At 40.1% G+C, this 17,936-nt stretch overlaps 1 protein-coding gene across 1 annotated transcript in view; it reads right to left on the minus strand.

The window, feature by feature from the left end:
• LOC117307281 (thrombospondin-1-like) overlaps nucleotides 1-17,554 on the minus strand; it is a 36,370-nt gene extending 18,816 nt beyond the window's left edge. Inside the window, exons 1-11 of the mRNA XM_033791999.1 lie at nucleotides 17,004-17,554; nucleotides 15,735-15,853; nucleotides 12,548-13,113; nucleotides 10,015-10,183; nucleotides 6,734-7,092; nucleotides 5,220-5,345; nucleotides 4,333-4,426; nucleotides 3,616-3,774; nucleotides 3,022-3,207; nucleotides 2,129-2,302; nucleotides 357-484 (exon numbers count right to left, since the gene is read on the minus strand). Of these exons, the coding sequence (XP_033647890.1) occupies nucleotides 357-484; nucleotides 2,129-2,302; nucleotides 3,022-3,207; nucleotides 3,616-3,774; nucleotides 4,333-4,426; nucleotides 5,220-5,345; nucleotides 6,734-7,092; nucleotides 10,015-10,183; nucleotides 12,548-13,113; nucleotides 15,735-15,810 (2,037 nt within the window). The 5' untranslated portion in view covers nucleotides 15,811-15,853; nucleotides 17,004-17,554. The remainder of the gene's footprint in view (nucleotides 1-356; nucleotides 485-2,128; nucleotides 2,303-3,021; nucleotides 3,208-3,615; nucleotides 3,775-4,332; nucleotides 4,427-5,219; nucleotides 5,346-6,733; nucleotides 7,093-10,014; nucleotides 10,184-12,547; nucleotides 13,114-15,734; nucleotides 15,854-17,003) is intronic.
• Nucleotides 17,555-17,936: the final 382 nt, after the last annotated feature.

Raw genomic sequence — 17,936 nt, forward strand, 5'->3', positions numbered from 1 at the left:
TTTTTATAGACTTTAAGATTTTAAATGAAAAGGGGCTTGCCCTTGCAAAGATAAAAATCCAGGGCTGTTGACAGTGTGGACAGACCAACATTTGTTGCTCTTATTTTGGCCTTGCTGGCCCTTTAAAGTTTACACATTATACTTTAAGATTGTCGAATGGAAGTGCCCTTTACAAAATAAAAAGGGCATTGCCCTCAAAAATGAACAAATCCAGGCCTGCTGGACTTGAGGATAGACCAACTTTTGTTGCTGGTTTCGTCATTGGTGCTCTTTCAAAATTTCACATAGACTTTAAGACTATCCAATGCAAGTGCCCTTTGCCAAATCAAAATGGCCTTGCCCTCTCAACTACGTACCTCATTGATATCGTTGCACACAATTCCGTTTCCTTCATAGCCCACTGGGCAATCCTTACACTCGTAACGGCCATCAGTGAAACTGACGCAATCCACACCGTCAAAACAAGGACTTGACAGGCAGGCATCTGGCGGGAAAACAAACATCAGCAGAAATAAGACATTTTGTAGGTTTGTTTTAAAGGCAGTGGACATTACTGGTAAGTACTCAAAATAATTATCAGCATAAAACCTTTCTTGGTAACGAGTAATGGGGAGAGGTTGATGGTATAAAACATTGTGAGAAACGACTCCCTCTGAAGAAAAAAGTTTTCGAGAAAGAGGTAATTTTCCACGAATTTGTTTTAGAGACCTCAGATTTAGAACTTGAGGTCTCGAAATCAATCATCTAAACACACACAACTTCGTGTGACAAGGGTGTTTTTTACATTCATTATTATCTCGCAACTTCGATGACCGATTGAGCTCAATTTTTCACAGGTTTGTTATTTTATGCTTATGTTGAGATACACCAACTATGAAGGCTAGTCTTTGTGACAATTACCAATAGTGTCCACTGCCTTTAAATCGCGGGAAATAAATGAAACGAGATGGGTGAACAGGAAGTGTCTCAATTCGCGCCAGACAACGCCTTATCCCATCTGGCATGATCATCAGTTATAGTTGATTTCAAAGACAATTATGATCGTTTGGGAAGTTTTCAACACAAAGATTGCCCTTTGCAAAAGAATTACAGTCATGAGAGTGAAAGAAGGTTATATGAAAATGAAAAGATATTGAAGGGATATGATTGGGCATTTGAAAGTATCGAATCATTGTCGAGTTCGAAACATTATAAAGACTACGTTCTATCAAACAAATTGATCAGTACAAATCACTTATTCAATCGTTACTTAATCTGCCCAGGTCGAACACAAATCATCTTTCGCATGATTTTCAATTACTTTAAAATCAGTTTCTACAAATACAGTACTGTGCTTTAGATCTCCTATGACAATTTGCTTGATTCAATAATCAACTGAAACAAAACCTGATATTTCCCCATAATTGTTGCCAACTTTTCTTCCATATGCCCTTTGATCGACCGCCATCTTCCCGTTGATCGGTGCCTTTGAACGGGTCTCCAGATACTACACTGTCATTGTATATTCTGTTGAAATTTCATTGATACCTTGCCATACAATGCCTCAAAACCCATGTTCTCCTGACGACCATCGGAGCACACTGATCGAAACGTTGAAATGTCAACCACCGGTTCATTTCAGAACCACCACTTCTCAAGAGAGACTTACACAGGGTGCTAATGCAAACATCACCATAGATGGGTTGCACATAGCGTCATCGAACGCGTGGTACGCACTGTGCACAACTCTCAGCCAATCAAAGCCTTTCAAAAGTGAACATTTCATCAAAGATGGTGGTCAATGACGTCATCAACAATCCATCTATCAATGGGTGCGTTCGTTTAGCTTCCCTAGGTCTACCCCGCGGTGCTCACTCGGGTGAGCCCCTGACAAGAGCTAAACGAACGACCACTCACCGCTCTCGTAGTGACGTCGTTTACCTGGGGCCAGCCCCCAAGTGACCCGCTCCACAAGCAGGGCACTGGGGGCTGACCTGAGTGAGCCCCTGTAATGACGTCAAAAGCTATTCAAACGCACCGGGGCAGACCAGGGATGACCCAGGGAAGCTAAACGAACGCACCCATACTCTGAGCAAAGTTTCAAATCCTACCATGAATTAATAACATTAATAATTCTGTTGATGCTTACCGACCGGGCATGGCCATTCATTGCACATGCGTCTATTGTTGGTCGACCCAAGACAGTCGCTTCCACCGAAGGCTGGGGCAGGACTGTCACAGAATCGGTTGCGTTCTTGCCATCCACCGTCGCATGTCTTGGTACACCCGGTAAACTCAGACCACAAGCCCCACTTTCCATCAACTGAAAAGGGAATCAAAATTAACAATGAGAAGTTAAGACTTTGACAACAAAAATGTTCATTGAAAGGGAATTATTACAGGTTTTCACCGGCAATGTCAGCAAAAAAATATCAAAGTGGTGCTTCTGTTTTACATTCAGTTTCGAATTTGTGCAAACGTGACTCCTCCTTCTCATTTAGATTCGTTTCAGACAATCTATTTCATCGATGGTCATTCAAGATTAGTATATTTTTACCATTCATTTGAATTTCTACTGCCTCTTTACAACACCGCTGAAGATGGTTGACCAGCCCGTGCTGATGTTTTTGTCGAAATTGAACTATCTTTGCGACCAAAATGTATTTAAAAACCTTATTTTCCCAGTGAGTATGGTTAACTGCTGAATGTTCAAATCAAATAATACTCCGTAAGACCGTTGAATGCTGATCTAACAGATCATTCATTTTCAAGCGAAATGGAATGAGCCGGATGTTAATTGAATGTTTTTATTTTTAATGGACCAGGAAAATCTATACTAGTGATTTTTAAGTAGATGGATAATTTTGTTTTGCCATCAAGATCATTCTGCATTTAGGTTCGTTAGAACTGTGATTTGCTAACATATTGTAAATAAGGACGACTGCATTACTTATTAATCAACATAATTAATTCCTTTTATCTTAAATTTGTCTTTGTTGACATATATTTTTTGGATAAAAACTGAACACATTTCTTTTTTACCGGGACAAGGGGGTCTATGGCACGGTCTCTCCTCTCTTCCGGCCCCGTCGGCCTCGCCAGTGCACCGGCGGCCTCCGTTCTTCGGTCTTGGTGAATTGCACGATCGCATTCGGCTTTCTGTTCCATTACCGCAGGTTACTGCACAAGACCACGGGGTGAAATTACTCCAACCACCATCAATAATTTCTGTTAAAGAAAAAACACAAATAGAAACAATTTGAACGAACAATAATCTATCAGATCATCTTCATCCAAAGGTTGCGTTTTAGCAAGTTTTAGTTATTTCGTTGTTGGCATGTACTTTGACATACATTAACATATCTCTGTAAGTTTGAACGGACACATAATTTTCTGATTCGGAATTTGAATTTTACCGAATCGGACTAAAATTGTGAAATTTCCGGCGGATACAGAACTTTGATCAATATCAGTCGTTGATTATTTTGTAATTCAAACACAAACACAACTGAGAAGAATTTGGGAAATAACATGTTACCAAGAACATAATTCTCAAAAGGAATTCCGCAACTTGGTACAAAACTTCTGTATTATAAAATAAAGTGAGGGAGTATTGAAGATCAAAGCATGAATTACCAATGCAGGGATCGAGGTAGCAGATTCTGGTTTCAACATCGTTCCCATTGCACTCAAACTGTGTTCTGTCGCACGACCGTCCACGATGCTGCATACCCTGTCCACAGGTCGCTGAGCACGAGGTCCACTCTGCCCAATCGCTCCAGCCGAGGTTGTCATCTGATACAGAGAGTTTAAAACCAGTGTTAAGAATGCGATTTTGGCAACCAACTGCAGTGCATTCTTCAAGATCAAGTTGTATTTTTCAAATAGTATATAGTTTAATGCTAATAATGGCTTCTTATGAAGTGCTCAAATTCTTCACTCAGTGACGCTCAAGGCGCTTTAACAAAAACGTTGTTTTCCTGCAAGGTATGTTGGACTACGTTTGAATTATGAGACCTACTCCTTTTACATAGCACCATGTAATGGTCTACAAGGTGCTGTGGCGCAATATCCTGCCAATCAAACCAGGAACACCAGGGCGAACTCCTTCTCTTTATGAACTGGTTTCTTGTACGTGCATTTCACAACACACAGAACCAACGGCTTTACGTCCCATCCTAAGGACGATCCCAAAGAACAATATGTCAATATTCAAATGGAAATGGCTTTTTTTATGGCGATTGCATGGAACTGTTTACCTGTAAATTTCCTCATGTGAAATATACCTTAGAGTTGTCTGATTAACCAGCATAACTAATATAAACCAAATAAGTTAAGTAACCTTGTACTTACTGGGACATGTCTCACAGCAATCTCCCTCTCGGATGATCGGGTTTGTGCATTTTCCTGGTCTGCATTTAATAGTCGAGCACTCTACCACGGGTATCTGTGCATTGCAAGAAATTAATAATAAATAAAATATTAATACATGTTATAAAGCGCTGGTATCTAGAAAAAAAACTATTCACTGTACTAAAATATGACCAAGGGAAAAATTAATGGTAGGCTTGACTGAAGAGGTAAGTTTTGAGATCGGATTTGAATGAAGAAATGTCAGGTTGTGATCTAAGGTTGAGAGGCAAGCCGTTCCACAGGCGGTGGGCTGCAACCGAGAAACTTTATAATGGATACCATTTATAAGTACATTATGTGTATATGATAAGCGTATTGAGTATTGGTGGTTATGATTTCAGTTGTAAATGATTTCCTTTACTAATTATATCTTTTTATCAAAACAACAGGTTTCTACAGTCAATTTTGTTTTGTTATTATAATTTCAATACCCGGCTTTGTACATTTCGTTTGAAAATTAATACTCCGTTCAATCAGCATTTTAAATAGTCTGAATGAATTATTTTATTTCACCAGTTAGGAGACAATGCGTGAATTTGAATACGTGATAATGAAAGCTGGAATTTATGCTGTAAATGGCCGGGCAACCCCTCTGTGCGACCGAGTCCTGAATGTCGCCTGACCTAAATGTAGCGCCGCACACCCCTCATTATTACGAATATTTTGTTTTACGAAATATGATTTTGAAATTGTTAATTTAATCAATTTCAAAAAGGTAACTATTACACTTGTATTACATATTTTTGCATCCTGGCAACTTTTGAGTGACCTTACGGGAATAGTCGATAACCAATAATAGATAATCAATAATAATGACGTGACCGTACCCCTGAGTCCATGCTGCACTCGCATGACTTGCATTTGTCAACCTTGAAGACGGCTCCGGCCTCGTAAAATGACTTCATGTACCAACATCCATTGAGGGTGGGCCAATCTGGGGGCTTCTGGTGCTCCTGTTTAGAGAGAAAAATAAGAAATAATGAAAATAAAGAATGACAATCACTCGCTGATGTTTCCTGAAAGAAATAAGTATATTATATATAACTATATGGAATTTTAGGCATTACATGGTGAGGTATCAATAGGTTTTCAGTAACACCATGTGCGTGTAATCTACTTGCAAGGTAGATTATGTTCTTTAGAGGACTGTCTTGCTTTATAATCTACTACCGCAGAGTAGATTTATCGAAATTCGGGAGACTTCTCAGTTCTGAAACGAACTGTCCTGCTTTTTAACTACTACCCGGGTGGAAGGTATGAAATAGGCAGGTACGACTACATTTCCTTGAGGATTGGGGGTTATTAACTTCACTACCGCGGAGTGAGTTCTTAGTTGGAATAAGGAGATGCTACTTTTTGAATGGGTTTATTGCAGAACCAGCGTCAAATTGAGGACATGAACAGTCCATACGGAATACTGAAAACGCCCAAGCACCACTAACATGCCGATTGAACGGCTGATTTTAAAAGGAGGAAAACATGTGAATTTTGGTTAGGACCTGAGCCAAACACGTGTGATTTGAACTTGAGGTTCGAACTGAATAAGTAAGTTAGTGATTGTAACATTTCGTTTTCTTGTCATTGGACACATCCAGGGGGAAGTGCCAGGTGTACATAGACGGAAATGTAAACTATAGGCGTACGGAGGCCACTTGCTTTCATTCATTTGAACACACGTTCGTGGTATTGTTTTGTTATATTACAAATGATACCTGCTGTAAACCTATACCCGTTTGGCCGTCATTATATGAGGTTAAACAATGGAAACGTGCATGCATGTACGCGCCTACCCTGAACTTAATGACGTCACACTTAGAGGCTCTTGAATTACGCCAGAGATTTTCCGTTTGGGCCCATGTACATAATCACCTTTTACCTTGCATCATTTCACATGAGCTTCATGTTCTGGAGATTCGCAGTTAAGTCTGACCTTCATGTGTATACATATACAAAACAAATACCTGTCCTTATCGGATATAAGGAAACAGTCAATTACGCGCCGCGCACAACTCTCAGCAAATGACAGGACTGACCTCAGCGAGGGCGCTGTTTTTTGGTACTGTAACCAGAGCTCTGTATTGAGAGAGTTGCGACAAGGAGGGACCAGTTTTCTTTGGTCACGTGGTTGCTGGACGCCATGTTGTCTCAAAATGCAACATAACCCAACGGGCAGACTAGTCTGGCGACCCGCGTTCGCCCATGCGTGGGTAACAAAATGACTTCTAATCGCAAGCTGTCCTAACTCTCCCAATACACGGCTCTGTAACATTACCACGTGCAAAGGGTTTTTATATACAAATAAAAAACGGTCTGAACAACAACTTTTGAAAAATTAACTTACGATGTGTTCAATTTGATTCCAGATCTCGTCGTATCCTTCGGACAATACCTGCACCTGATTGTTGAGGTTATTGATCTGATCACACGTCAAAGCACACATTCCCTTCAGCGTTCCCTCCGTTGGGGGCGCGTTAGGGTGCACGAAGTCTGAGTTGGTGAGGGGAGGGGTGAAAGGGGGATCATAAGGGATGGGTGGGGGCATGACACCCAGGTTGGGGTCATTGCTGTGGCTTCCGAAGCTCACACCGTGGCTGGGGATGTTGCTCTCGGGACGGTTGATGTTGCTGGCGTCGGCGCTGTCGCTGTGGGTGATGCTTGCTCCGTTGGTTCCTGATGCACTTTCATGTCCAGGCATAGACGCTGAGGACAGAAAGAAAAGACGAATTACTAAATAGAAAGGAAATCAAAGTAATGTAATTTGTTTCCTGAAACGTCTAACGCAACTTTATCCTTTTTTGACGCATGATTTAAAACAACTAATCTTCTGTTTTATTAACAAGGACTTTTGTACTCGCAGAGAGTCCCTGGCCTGTTAGTTAAAAATGAAAACTTAGTTGCAGGGTCTCACTCGTATAGATGTTAAGGCTGGTTCTGAAATATATCACATATTAATTAGAATGTAATGCTTTCAATTTTATAGACAAACTTTTCAATACCTACATCGAATTGAAATTATGATGACTGAATGTGGGTTTCGATCCCGTACTGACACGTGTGTCATTGAGTAAAGCACTTAACCATAATTGCTTCTCTTAACCTAGGTGTGTAAACGGAAACTTAAGATGGGCTGCACTTACTGTATTGTGTTGAACTAACAGTACATATCTGCGCTATTTTGAGCAGCATGGGGTTGTGCGCACCACAAGGAAGCTCGGAAAGTTTGAGGATATTAGTAAGCCTGGAAAACAGGGACAGCTATGTTTCTGTACTTATGTCTCTGTATAAGTGGGACAAACTCTTGGGTGCAGACGCCATTAAAAAATAACCGACCTCCAAAAACATATGGTTTTCAAAATGTAGCACAATAGTAAAGTAAACCGCACGTGTTAACTTTACTGTGACATTAGTTACCGTCTGAACTTTTCTTTCAGAGAAGACAAATTATAAATTGCCAGACCTTGTGAACAGCTGACAAATTTGCGGTGATCGTGATCATGTTTTACGAGGCGTTACATTATTGATAACATTCGTTGGAGTGCTTTGGTCGAGCACAGCTGGGGTTTATGTTGTATTGGAGTGATGTGCTCATGTTTAACACTCATGTGACAAGGACATAGGGGTGGTGTGGGCGGAGTCAAGATAATGTCGTTAACCTTAAGGATCAAGGCTTTATGATCTTCTTAGTGAATTTGAGTTGAAGTAACCGATCAGGAAAACATAGAAGTCAGCTCTAACCGACTCCCCGAACGAGTGAGATAAACCAGGTGGAAACCAAGGAAATCTGTGTCTAATTTCACTAAGCTGTTTACAGCAGAAAATACTGAATATTAATATTTTGCTTTTACTCTTTCACCGATGTGCGTTAGCACTGTATTCACACCCTTCTGCTGAGCAAAAATGAGCAGGATACCACTCACGAATTGTACACGTGACATTGTTTTTTGGCTGGTAACCGTATTCCGGTAAGCATAAGTATTTATAGCTTATCTGCTTTTTGTGCTTAAGTAGCCCTATGGAATTGGGCCGGCCCGAAAGTCATAACACTTCAAAGATTGTGTCTTTTTTAATTTGCTTGCAATAATTTTTGGCTTGCTATATACAATAAAATCAAACACAAGAACTGGGCGTTTCCCCTGTAGTTTTCTGTTGATTGAAATCACTAGAGATGTATTTCGAAATCCCTTCTGAGTTCCATGTCCCGGGAAACCCTTGCCCGTCACCATTTGATTGTCGCTCCTAATATTATAGGCTTTTCTGAGCTTAGTCTGTTGTATGCAAGTTGCGGAATGAATCTTGATTATGAAGTGAGATTTGTCATTTTTTTCCCCTGAAAGAATTGAATGAACCAGTTCAAACAACGAAACATTGACTAGAGCGGGGGTTGAACCTGCGACCTCCGGATTAACATGCCAGCGCTTTATACAACACAAGTTGCCGCTCTCACTATTCTGTCAATATGTTCCGCGGTGCCAGTCAAAAGCCATCCAACAATTTAGCTCTACCTTAGAAACACCACACAGTTTGCACTACTGTAAAAATCACACATGCACATTTCAATTCGGCCTAATCATAATCAAATCATTATTCAATTGTGCTGGCCTAAATGTAGATTTACGGTCTTTCAATACCCACAGCTTATTTTTAAACCCTTATTTTACGATCAAATTACTGCAGGATCAGCATAAAACAAGTCACGGCTTGTACTGGACGTGTTCAACCTCAGAAGTGACTCATTAAAAAAGCTCCATAAAGTACAGTGGATATTTATTGGTACTCAAAATAAACTTAGGTGACAACAGTTATCTTGGGGTGCATGATATTCCAGTATACGGAGTAATTAAGTAATAGATTCTGGTAATTGACAGGTAATCCTCGAGTTAAAGGAATAATTGATCGAGGTGTTCAAACACAGATGACATTCAAGCATAGGCGGGGCTCCGGAACGTGCCTGTTAAACTGGGACAGGGCACAGACTATAAATATAGGACTGGTACGTGAGCAAAAGTCGCTTTAACAAAAATGATAATAGGATAATAAATCAGTTTGAAGTTTCAAACTTCGTGGATTGTACACAGGGTATTATGAATTAGGTCACCTTCATAAATCATTGTTACATTGTAAAAATGTGTTCGCGTCGATCCCAGGTCGTGTATTTAACGATATGTTCCGTCTCAACGTGCCACCAGCGAGTAACAAAAACAAATCAACAATGGAGTCGTTTACCCATGGCCAGCAATTTACTGGTAGAAACATATTAGCCTTTGTTGTTCAAAAGGAATGTTATTGTTCTTTCAGAATCGTTTCACATGAAGGAGTGCACAAGGTTCCTTATATACGACATATTCCGCTAGCGTAGGTTTCTGCCGTAGGTCGGTTGCTACGAACTTTCACAATGTTCGAGAAATATTTGCGAGGATTATAAACAAAATGCTGGCTTTCATACGAAGCTCATTCTGCAATAATTATTTTACCAAAAACATTGAGGACATTTTCTCAGATTTGTTTTGTATGTCGTGTGAAAAGGGGCTTTTTACAACCATTGGGAACATTTCGCCAGGAATGTTTTATTTTTACCACAGGTGAACATGGCTTTTAGTTGGACAAATATACCATGAGACTCACCATCCCCGATCTGACTCGGTTGCGAATCCTCCACCGATGGGATAGGGTAGCTGCTAGCGTAGCTCAGCTGTGAGGACGATGCAAACCCGAGATCTATCATGCATCCCTGGCTGATTAAAACATCGTTGGTACTTGTGCGGAAGGCGAACTTTACAGTGGCCAGAGTACCCTGTTATAGGAAGAGAAACACATACAAATCAATATTCAAAAAATAATAAATTCGCAAAATTAACATATTTTTGTTATACTCTCTAACTTCTTTCGGGTCAATAGACTTAGGTTAATGTAGAAATGAAACCCATTATGGTTTGACTCTGTTCTATTGAAGAACGGGTAAAATGGACGATGTGGCAGGGGATGCTTAAACACGAACTTTAAGAGATTATATCAAATGAAAAGAAAAAAAAATTAAAATAAAATTCAGCCGCTTAAAGACACTAGGCACTATTGGTAATTGTCAAAGACCAGTCTTCTCAACATATGCATAGAAATAACAAACCTGTGAAAATTTGAGCTAAATCGGTCATCGAAGTTGCGAGATAATAATGAAAGAAACAACACCCTTGTCACACGACGTTGTGTGCTTTCAGGTGCTTGATTTCGAGACCTCAAATTCTAAATATGAGATCTCGAAATCAAATTCGAGGAAAATAACTACGTTACTTTAGAGGGAGCCGTTTCTCACAATGTTTTATACCATCAACAGCTCCCCGTTACTCGTTACCGAGTAAGTTTTTAGGCTAATAATTATTTTGAGTAATTACCAATAGTGTCCGGTGCCTTTAAAGACACAACATAAACGAGGTCAATGCATAAAATCAACACATTTTAATGAACCCTGACAACAAGTACAAATGTCATTTTTATAACTGGGTGAAACCATAGATCAACAAACGTGGTGGAGCACTGCGGCCAACATACCACCCCGTCTTGACCGCGAATCACTCATCGCGTAACAACGATCCGGAAGGAATTGCAATTCCACAAAATTAAAGTTCATGAAAAGGAAAGTGACCCATCGGGGCCAGCAGCAGACAACCTAATCGGAATCATGGAAGATTGCTTCCTCGGTTCAGAAATACCACTCGCTGACAGAAGCTTTCATTGCTCGCTCTTATCCTTCGTGGAAATTAATGACAGACGAAGCTACAACCTGACTGACCGCTGAAGGTACACATGCTTCTCCGAGAGTACAGAAAACCCTCTTCGAATGTGATCTTTTATATACGTTTTTCCAAGAAGTGTGTTCAACTATAACATTCGTTTTGACAAGTGGAGTTATTGATTACGATGTTATTATTCGTTATGCACAGATGTGAGTTTGTGTTGTTTATTATTACAGGCAAATGCCAACGTTTTAAGAACAAGACTACACGAATGTGGTCTTAACAAACAGAGTGTTGAATTTCATTTCTGTTTAGTTTGTTAACAGGACCAAGGAGCGATTCTGCTTTTGAGATGTCACGAAAGTTTTTGTTTAAAGGCACGTTGTATACGTTTGGTAATTGTCAGAGACCAGTGTTCTCACTTGGTGTATCCCATCATGAGCATTAAATGACAAGCCGGTGAAAATTATGGCTCAATTGGCCATCGAAGTTGCGAGAAAATGGTTAAAGAAAAAAACACCCTTGTTGGACGAATTTGTGTGCTTTCATATAGGAATAAAAGACTTCTGGTTTTATTATTTTAGTGAGAAATTACCTCTTTCTAAAAAAATACGTTACTTAAGAGGGAGCCGTTTCCCACAATGTTTTATACTATCAACAGCTCTCCAATGCTCGTTACCAAGTCAGTTTTTTAAATTATTCGTTATGAGTAATTACCAAACATGTACCTTCCCTTTAAAGTTAGATTTTCTGAAGGGAAGGTGGTATTATCACTTTAAAACTCCAATGGCAATACAAACTTCCCTGGTTAGAAGTACACAGCAGCTTTCGATAGTATTATAAAGCATCTTGAGAATATTTTGTTGATGGAAAAATACATCTTTTTCGTTATCCCCAACATTTGTGTCTGGCAAACGTTACTGTCAGAAACGTTTCTCAGATTGTGTATTCAAAATACGGATTATTCTTAATGCGTGTACATAACCATTCCGGATTCTCAGCTATATCTCACAGGTTAGTTGGTATTTGTCCTAACGGTTCCTAAAAACAAAGGTTTACTTTGCCTTTAGATAGGTTCTTTAAAACAAAAAAACTGTTTGCTTTCTTTTTTAAAGCCACAAACCCTTTTCAAGTGTTGTACTAAAAATATATTTTAACTTGAGTCTGCACTAAACCAGACATGGGGTTCAAGTTGTAAAAAATTATGAGTCTACACAACAGTCCTGTTTGAACCTACTGAACTCAAAAGGGTCATTCATCACACATAGAAGCTGCGAAGTCTTGGGTACGTCAGAAGGTTATCATTCACGGTCAACGTTAAATAAAGATATGGATTTAATTACATCCTCAACAAGTCATCCTAAGTCTGGACATTCCTATAAATAAACACTGTATCCTCCAAAAGCTGACGGTCATTTTTTTCTTACCTTGAAGTCGGAGACGTTATTAAGTCCAGTGACGCCTTTGCCAAGACGAAGCTTCATGTTGTCCGAGGGCATGTCGACGTAAAAGGACGACGGTAGAATCTTCAGGCCGATAAGCTGGCAGTCCATGTAAAGGGTGACGAGGTTCCCCCGGACGTCCAACACAAAGGTGTGTAACTCGTTGTCCGATTTTTCGATGTTGAGCGGCGAGAATTCCACCGAGTTCTCCCGGGGCTCTCCGGAGCCGAACTCGGCGTACTGCACCACGGCGACGTCGTTTCTCCGGTCCACGTGGAACCCGAAACCGCGGGTCCTACCGTTGGATCGGTCGATCGAGACGATCGTGCCGCGGTTCTTACTGTCCTGTGAGACGGTGGCTATCAACATAAAGCCCTCGTCCTCCCTCATGGATGCCAGAAGTCTTTCCAGGGTGCTCTGGTCTGTGCCCAGGTCTCGCTCCATGGGTCTCATTTTGAAGGCTTGGTTGCCATCTGGTGTTTTGGTTTCTCTGATACCCGGCGTTCTCCCTGAAATGCCGGCTGCATTTATGACGTCAATTTCATCAAAAGCTGTGAGAGGAACGAACAATGCATTAATGGTGGCAGTTTCTTACAATGTCTCCGAATAGATGTTACATTCGCATCAAGGGATAAATATTATTATTTTGGTTTACTCTTCCAGCGATGTGTGTAAGCACTGTACACACTTCCGAGATCTTCCGTATATTTCTGAGCTCTAGCTACCGGGCAATCTCGGTGGTCTATAGTTGGTAAGACATTTACGCTAGATTGGCAACCGGAGAAGTATGCCTGCGGTGATTTGTTTTCCCACTGAATTCGGGAAGGTACTGCGTGGGTCTATATACAGTGCTTACACAAATCGGTTTAAGGGTCAAACCAAATAATATATTTTGTCTCCTAAGGATCATAAAAAAAAAATTAAATACAGTTAGCTAAAAAGTAACATCATTGGATACTATTTTGCCTTTCTTTACAATTTCTTGTGCTCAAACTACACTATAAAATAGGCATACACTATTCTCTCAATAATTGGAAAGCTATACGGCACAACTTTGCCGCCCTTTTCATAACCCATAATGACACAAGGCATTATTCAAGGCGTTTACCTTAAAACCAACAGTCGCTCACATCCGAAATAGCATGAGCCCTATTTCACGAATTAACAATAAGATTTGGTGGATTAGGTATACTTTCTTTATAACTACATTTATCCACCCTTGCATTACTATAGCTAAGCGATTTGTCGCTAACCTCGTGATCATAATTGAAACCGTAAGCAAAGAAGGCTGCATAAAAATAATTAACGCCATGAATTGGACCTAGCTCTGTCTGTGAAGGAATGTCTAGTCACACAGCATGGAAGTACAGCGATATACAACGACCTTATCAAAATAGAAACAGCTATGAAACTTGAGCTAATACAACCCTAATAATGTTGTTAAACCATAGCTCTTTCAATGTCGAAAAAGGAACTGGCCAGGCGCTTTGTGTGCACAATCTGTATCTAGGTCAGGCTTCAGGGTCGTCTAGTGTAACAGTTTGAACTGGAATTAGAATTTGTAACTTGGAATGTGTGCATTTTGTTTGAAATATTTTTCGTTCAGCCATACAGGATGTAGGCCTTATAAACCGGGAATTAGTTTAAAGATGAGTGAAGTTTATGATAAACCTGGACTGCGTGGCCTGGGAAGTTGAATTTATGGCACATGAATTATAATAATCCCGAACACATGTACTGCATGGCCTGGGAAAGTTGAATTGAGGATAAATGAAGTGCTGAAATTGGTACGAGCCGCGATGATGGGAAACTGTTCCGATCTGTGGCATAGAACACACTGGTACTAAACCCTCTTTTGAGAACATCACAACACAGCGTTTCCGAGAGTCCTACATTAAGTCAATACCTTCGTTTAAACTAAAACAACCGCCAGTTTTCCTTGGAAAGACAGATAGGTTCCGACAAACGCACATTACAAATTGTCAATTGACCCTTTTATAATTATGAGCAAACCGACGCATCAATGACATTCACTTAAAATTAATGATTGCATTATCTGAATACAAAAATAGGATAGCTACATCAGAAATAATATCAACACAAACAAAACTATGATTTTCATTTTTATATCATGGCAACTGCGATGACTTTAGTAAAACGAAGTCAGAGACGTCGCAAATGCGATGGACTGGAGGTTTGCGATTTCATCGCAAGTGTGACAGCGATGATCGCCTACGGGGATGTTAGTGAAATCGGCCCGGGACTAGTGTGAGAAATTTGACAAATATATGTTGCCAGTACTGAAAGATTGTGTCACGAAATGAAGTCATAACGACCCGTGTTAAAAAACGGCAATCTAGAGGTAATACACTGTTATGGTTTTGTAAATAAACGGCCTGTTCCTACTCCTGTTTTTGTTCTGGTTGTTTTGTGTGCATTTTATTGTACGGCGCTTTGAAACGTTATTAAATTGCTTTGTTAATGCAATCAAGTTACTTTTAAGTTATACCACTAAAATATACTGTTTGTAGCATTTGTCAATACAATTTGTCACATATCTATTGTAGTAAAGCCTGTGACTGTTTTACTTAGCAGAAAAAGTGTGATTTGTTTGTTCAGCTTGACGGGAAAATAATGTGCACGTTTATCGATACGCCGTACAAAAGTCTACATAACATGCCAATTACTTTGTTGAAACAGGCATAACAAAACAAGCAACTGGACGAATGAATTATCCTAATTGTTCTTCTATGACCAAGTGATCGCCTAAAGACATTGACAATGTTGGTTTTTATTTCAGACATAAGCTTCAACCGTTAGGGTTCTGCCACAAGGGCCGAGGAACGGCTACATGCAACCCGTCTCTCCACAATACAACTAAACATGATCATGCCACCAAGTAAATCGCAACGACAAATTTGTATTTGTAGTTGGTCACAAGGGAGTAATGCTTAACAAAACTTACCTACACCATCATGTTGGGAACTATAAAGACCCAGCACATAGATTCAACCGCCACAGGGGGAACTCCAGTAAAACAAACTTCACACAATAATGTACCAATCAAACAAACTCCACACCATTATGAACCAACCCCTTTCCAGACTTTTTGTCAATATTGATGTGAAATGTAACTGCTACTTTTGTAGTGCCATTAATACTGTTTACCTACCTGTTGTAAACTCGCACTGGAGCAGTGAGCACATGAGGCAAACGGCAACCACGTATGGAAGTGTGTTCCGTCCCATGTTGACGCGGTGCTCCTTCAACACGGTGATATTTGAATCACGCCTAAAATCAAAATGGAAAACGAAACAGATTTGGGTTATTAAAAAACAACAAGTTCACAAGTTATGCACAACCCTTTCGTACAAGCTCCGTCACCGAATCCTACCAACACTGGACACGAACATTGCCAAAAATACTAGGTGTATCCCAACATATGCGTAAAATGACAAATCTGTGAAAATTAAGACTCAACGCTCATCAAAGTTGCAGAAGGTAAAATCTTGCTACAACAAATTCGAGTGCTTTCAGATGCCTAAGAAATGTCTTTCTCAAAAACCATGCTACTTACGTTACTAAGGGAGCCGTTTCTCACAATGTATTGTACTATCAACAGCTCCCGTTGAGTTTTTATGCTGACAATTATTTTGAGTAATGGCCAACAGTGTCAAGTGATTTTGAATTCGGTAAACAACTGCCTCTGGCTGAACTAGTGAACTAGTGTACACATTAAACAACCATTCGGCAAGCCGTGTTAAGGTGACTGGATATTTCAGTAAAGGTATTTTCTTTGAAGAATTTAGCAAAAGACTAGCATATACACGCAGGAGGAAATTGCTGACACTTCTCTAATTGCGAGCGATCATTCTTTCAAAGTCTGCCGCTACGTACAGTATAACAATTTCTTTGCTGAGGTGAGATAGCAGTGGAAATTTCCACTGCTTACTTTTGGAGCAGAGAAATTAGGAGCGAAATTAGCAGTAAAGTTCGCTAACTTTTGCGTTCACGGGCAAAAAAAAAAAATTCGCCGTCTAATTTACAATTTCATATGACAAGGCTTGACCGTTTTGAAGCAACGGTGAACACTATGCACACTCCGAAATTCTGCATCGTAAACGCAGGTTTAACATTAGTTTGCAGATTCATTTTCGTATCGTCAGCATGTACACAAAAATAATAAAACAAATTAAGAATCAAATTTCAGAATTGTAAAACAAATATTGAAATCGCATCTGCGTTTTCCGTAATTTTGTTATTTGCATGCGGGTATTCCTGAATAACTCGGAAAGTTCGACTCGCAAACTCGTTTTGTTTCACCGTATATTTAAATGATATACACATCATCAGTTTAACTCAAGTTCTTAAATTTTTAGACACATGATTTTTACATGTTTGTAGAAAGTTGTGAAGTACACAGACAAAAAAAGTCACTCACCGTTGAAGCAACGGCTTCACCTCCTAATATTCCACAGTTAAAAAAAACTGTACGAGCAGTCAAAAATATTATCCCAACACGGTACAATTCCTTATGGTTTGGTTCAATCAAGGTTAATATATGCTTATTCCTTCTCCTTGAGAATATAGTAAGATCCTTTTTGGAGAACAAATTCCTGTCTTGATGAGAACGGAGAAAGTTACATCTGCCTTATCCAACCGACGTCTCGTTTGTGACTTCTTGGAGATATGTCAATCGCTTATTGCTCGTCTGAGCCCCAAGTACAAACTTTTTATAACAATTGGCGAATTCCGCTGTTTAGCGTGTGCCAATCAAGAAGTAGGTACCCGGAAGAAGGCACTGACTGTGGATATCTCAGCCAAGAAAATGCTGAGCCACTGAAGAAGGCTGAAACAGAATCGTAACGGTAGTCCACCAAAAACAAAAATCTGTGTTTTGGACCGTGAGATTTGCCTCGCTCAAGTCTTCCTAAAATAATAAATCCCGTTGAGCAGCAAGGGAGAGTTTATAACTGGAGTACTACGCCGACACTTTCCTGTTACCTTCTGTGCCAAGCGGACAAGCTGAGTCCCAAGGGAACTTAACGTCTGACCAATCACCGCGTAGCCAACCTCGCAAGACACGCCCACTGTGTGGAAACCAACGCACTGCAAACCTCCTGTGCGTGGTTAACAATTGACCAATCACAGACGGGCTGAGTGGGTTGTTGCCATATACGGATGTCACTCAGAAAAGTGAACACTTTTGTAACTCACGCGTTTACGGTGGAGAATGTGTTCGTGTATGATTTTTACCTTCAGACCACCAAGTGACATCGTTAAAACGTGACGACACCGCCAACGGGTAAAACACGCCAGGAGTCACCTACACTGCGCATTTGGGATCCATCCTTCTCTTTTCTAGCTTTATGCT

The sequence above is a fragment of the Asterias rubens genome, chromosome 1, assembly GCF_902459465.1.
Source record: "Asterias rubens chromosome 1, eAstRub1.3, whole genome shotgun sequence".
NCBI lineage: Eukaryota > Metazoa > Echinodermata > Asteroidea > Forcipulatida > Asteriidae > Asterias > Asterias rubens.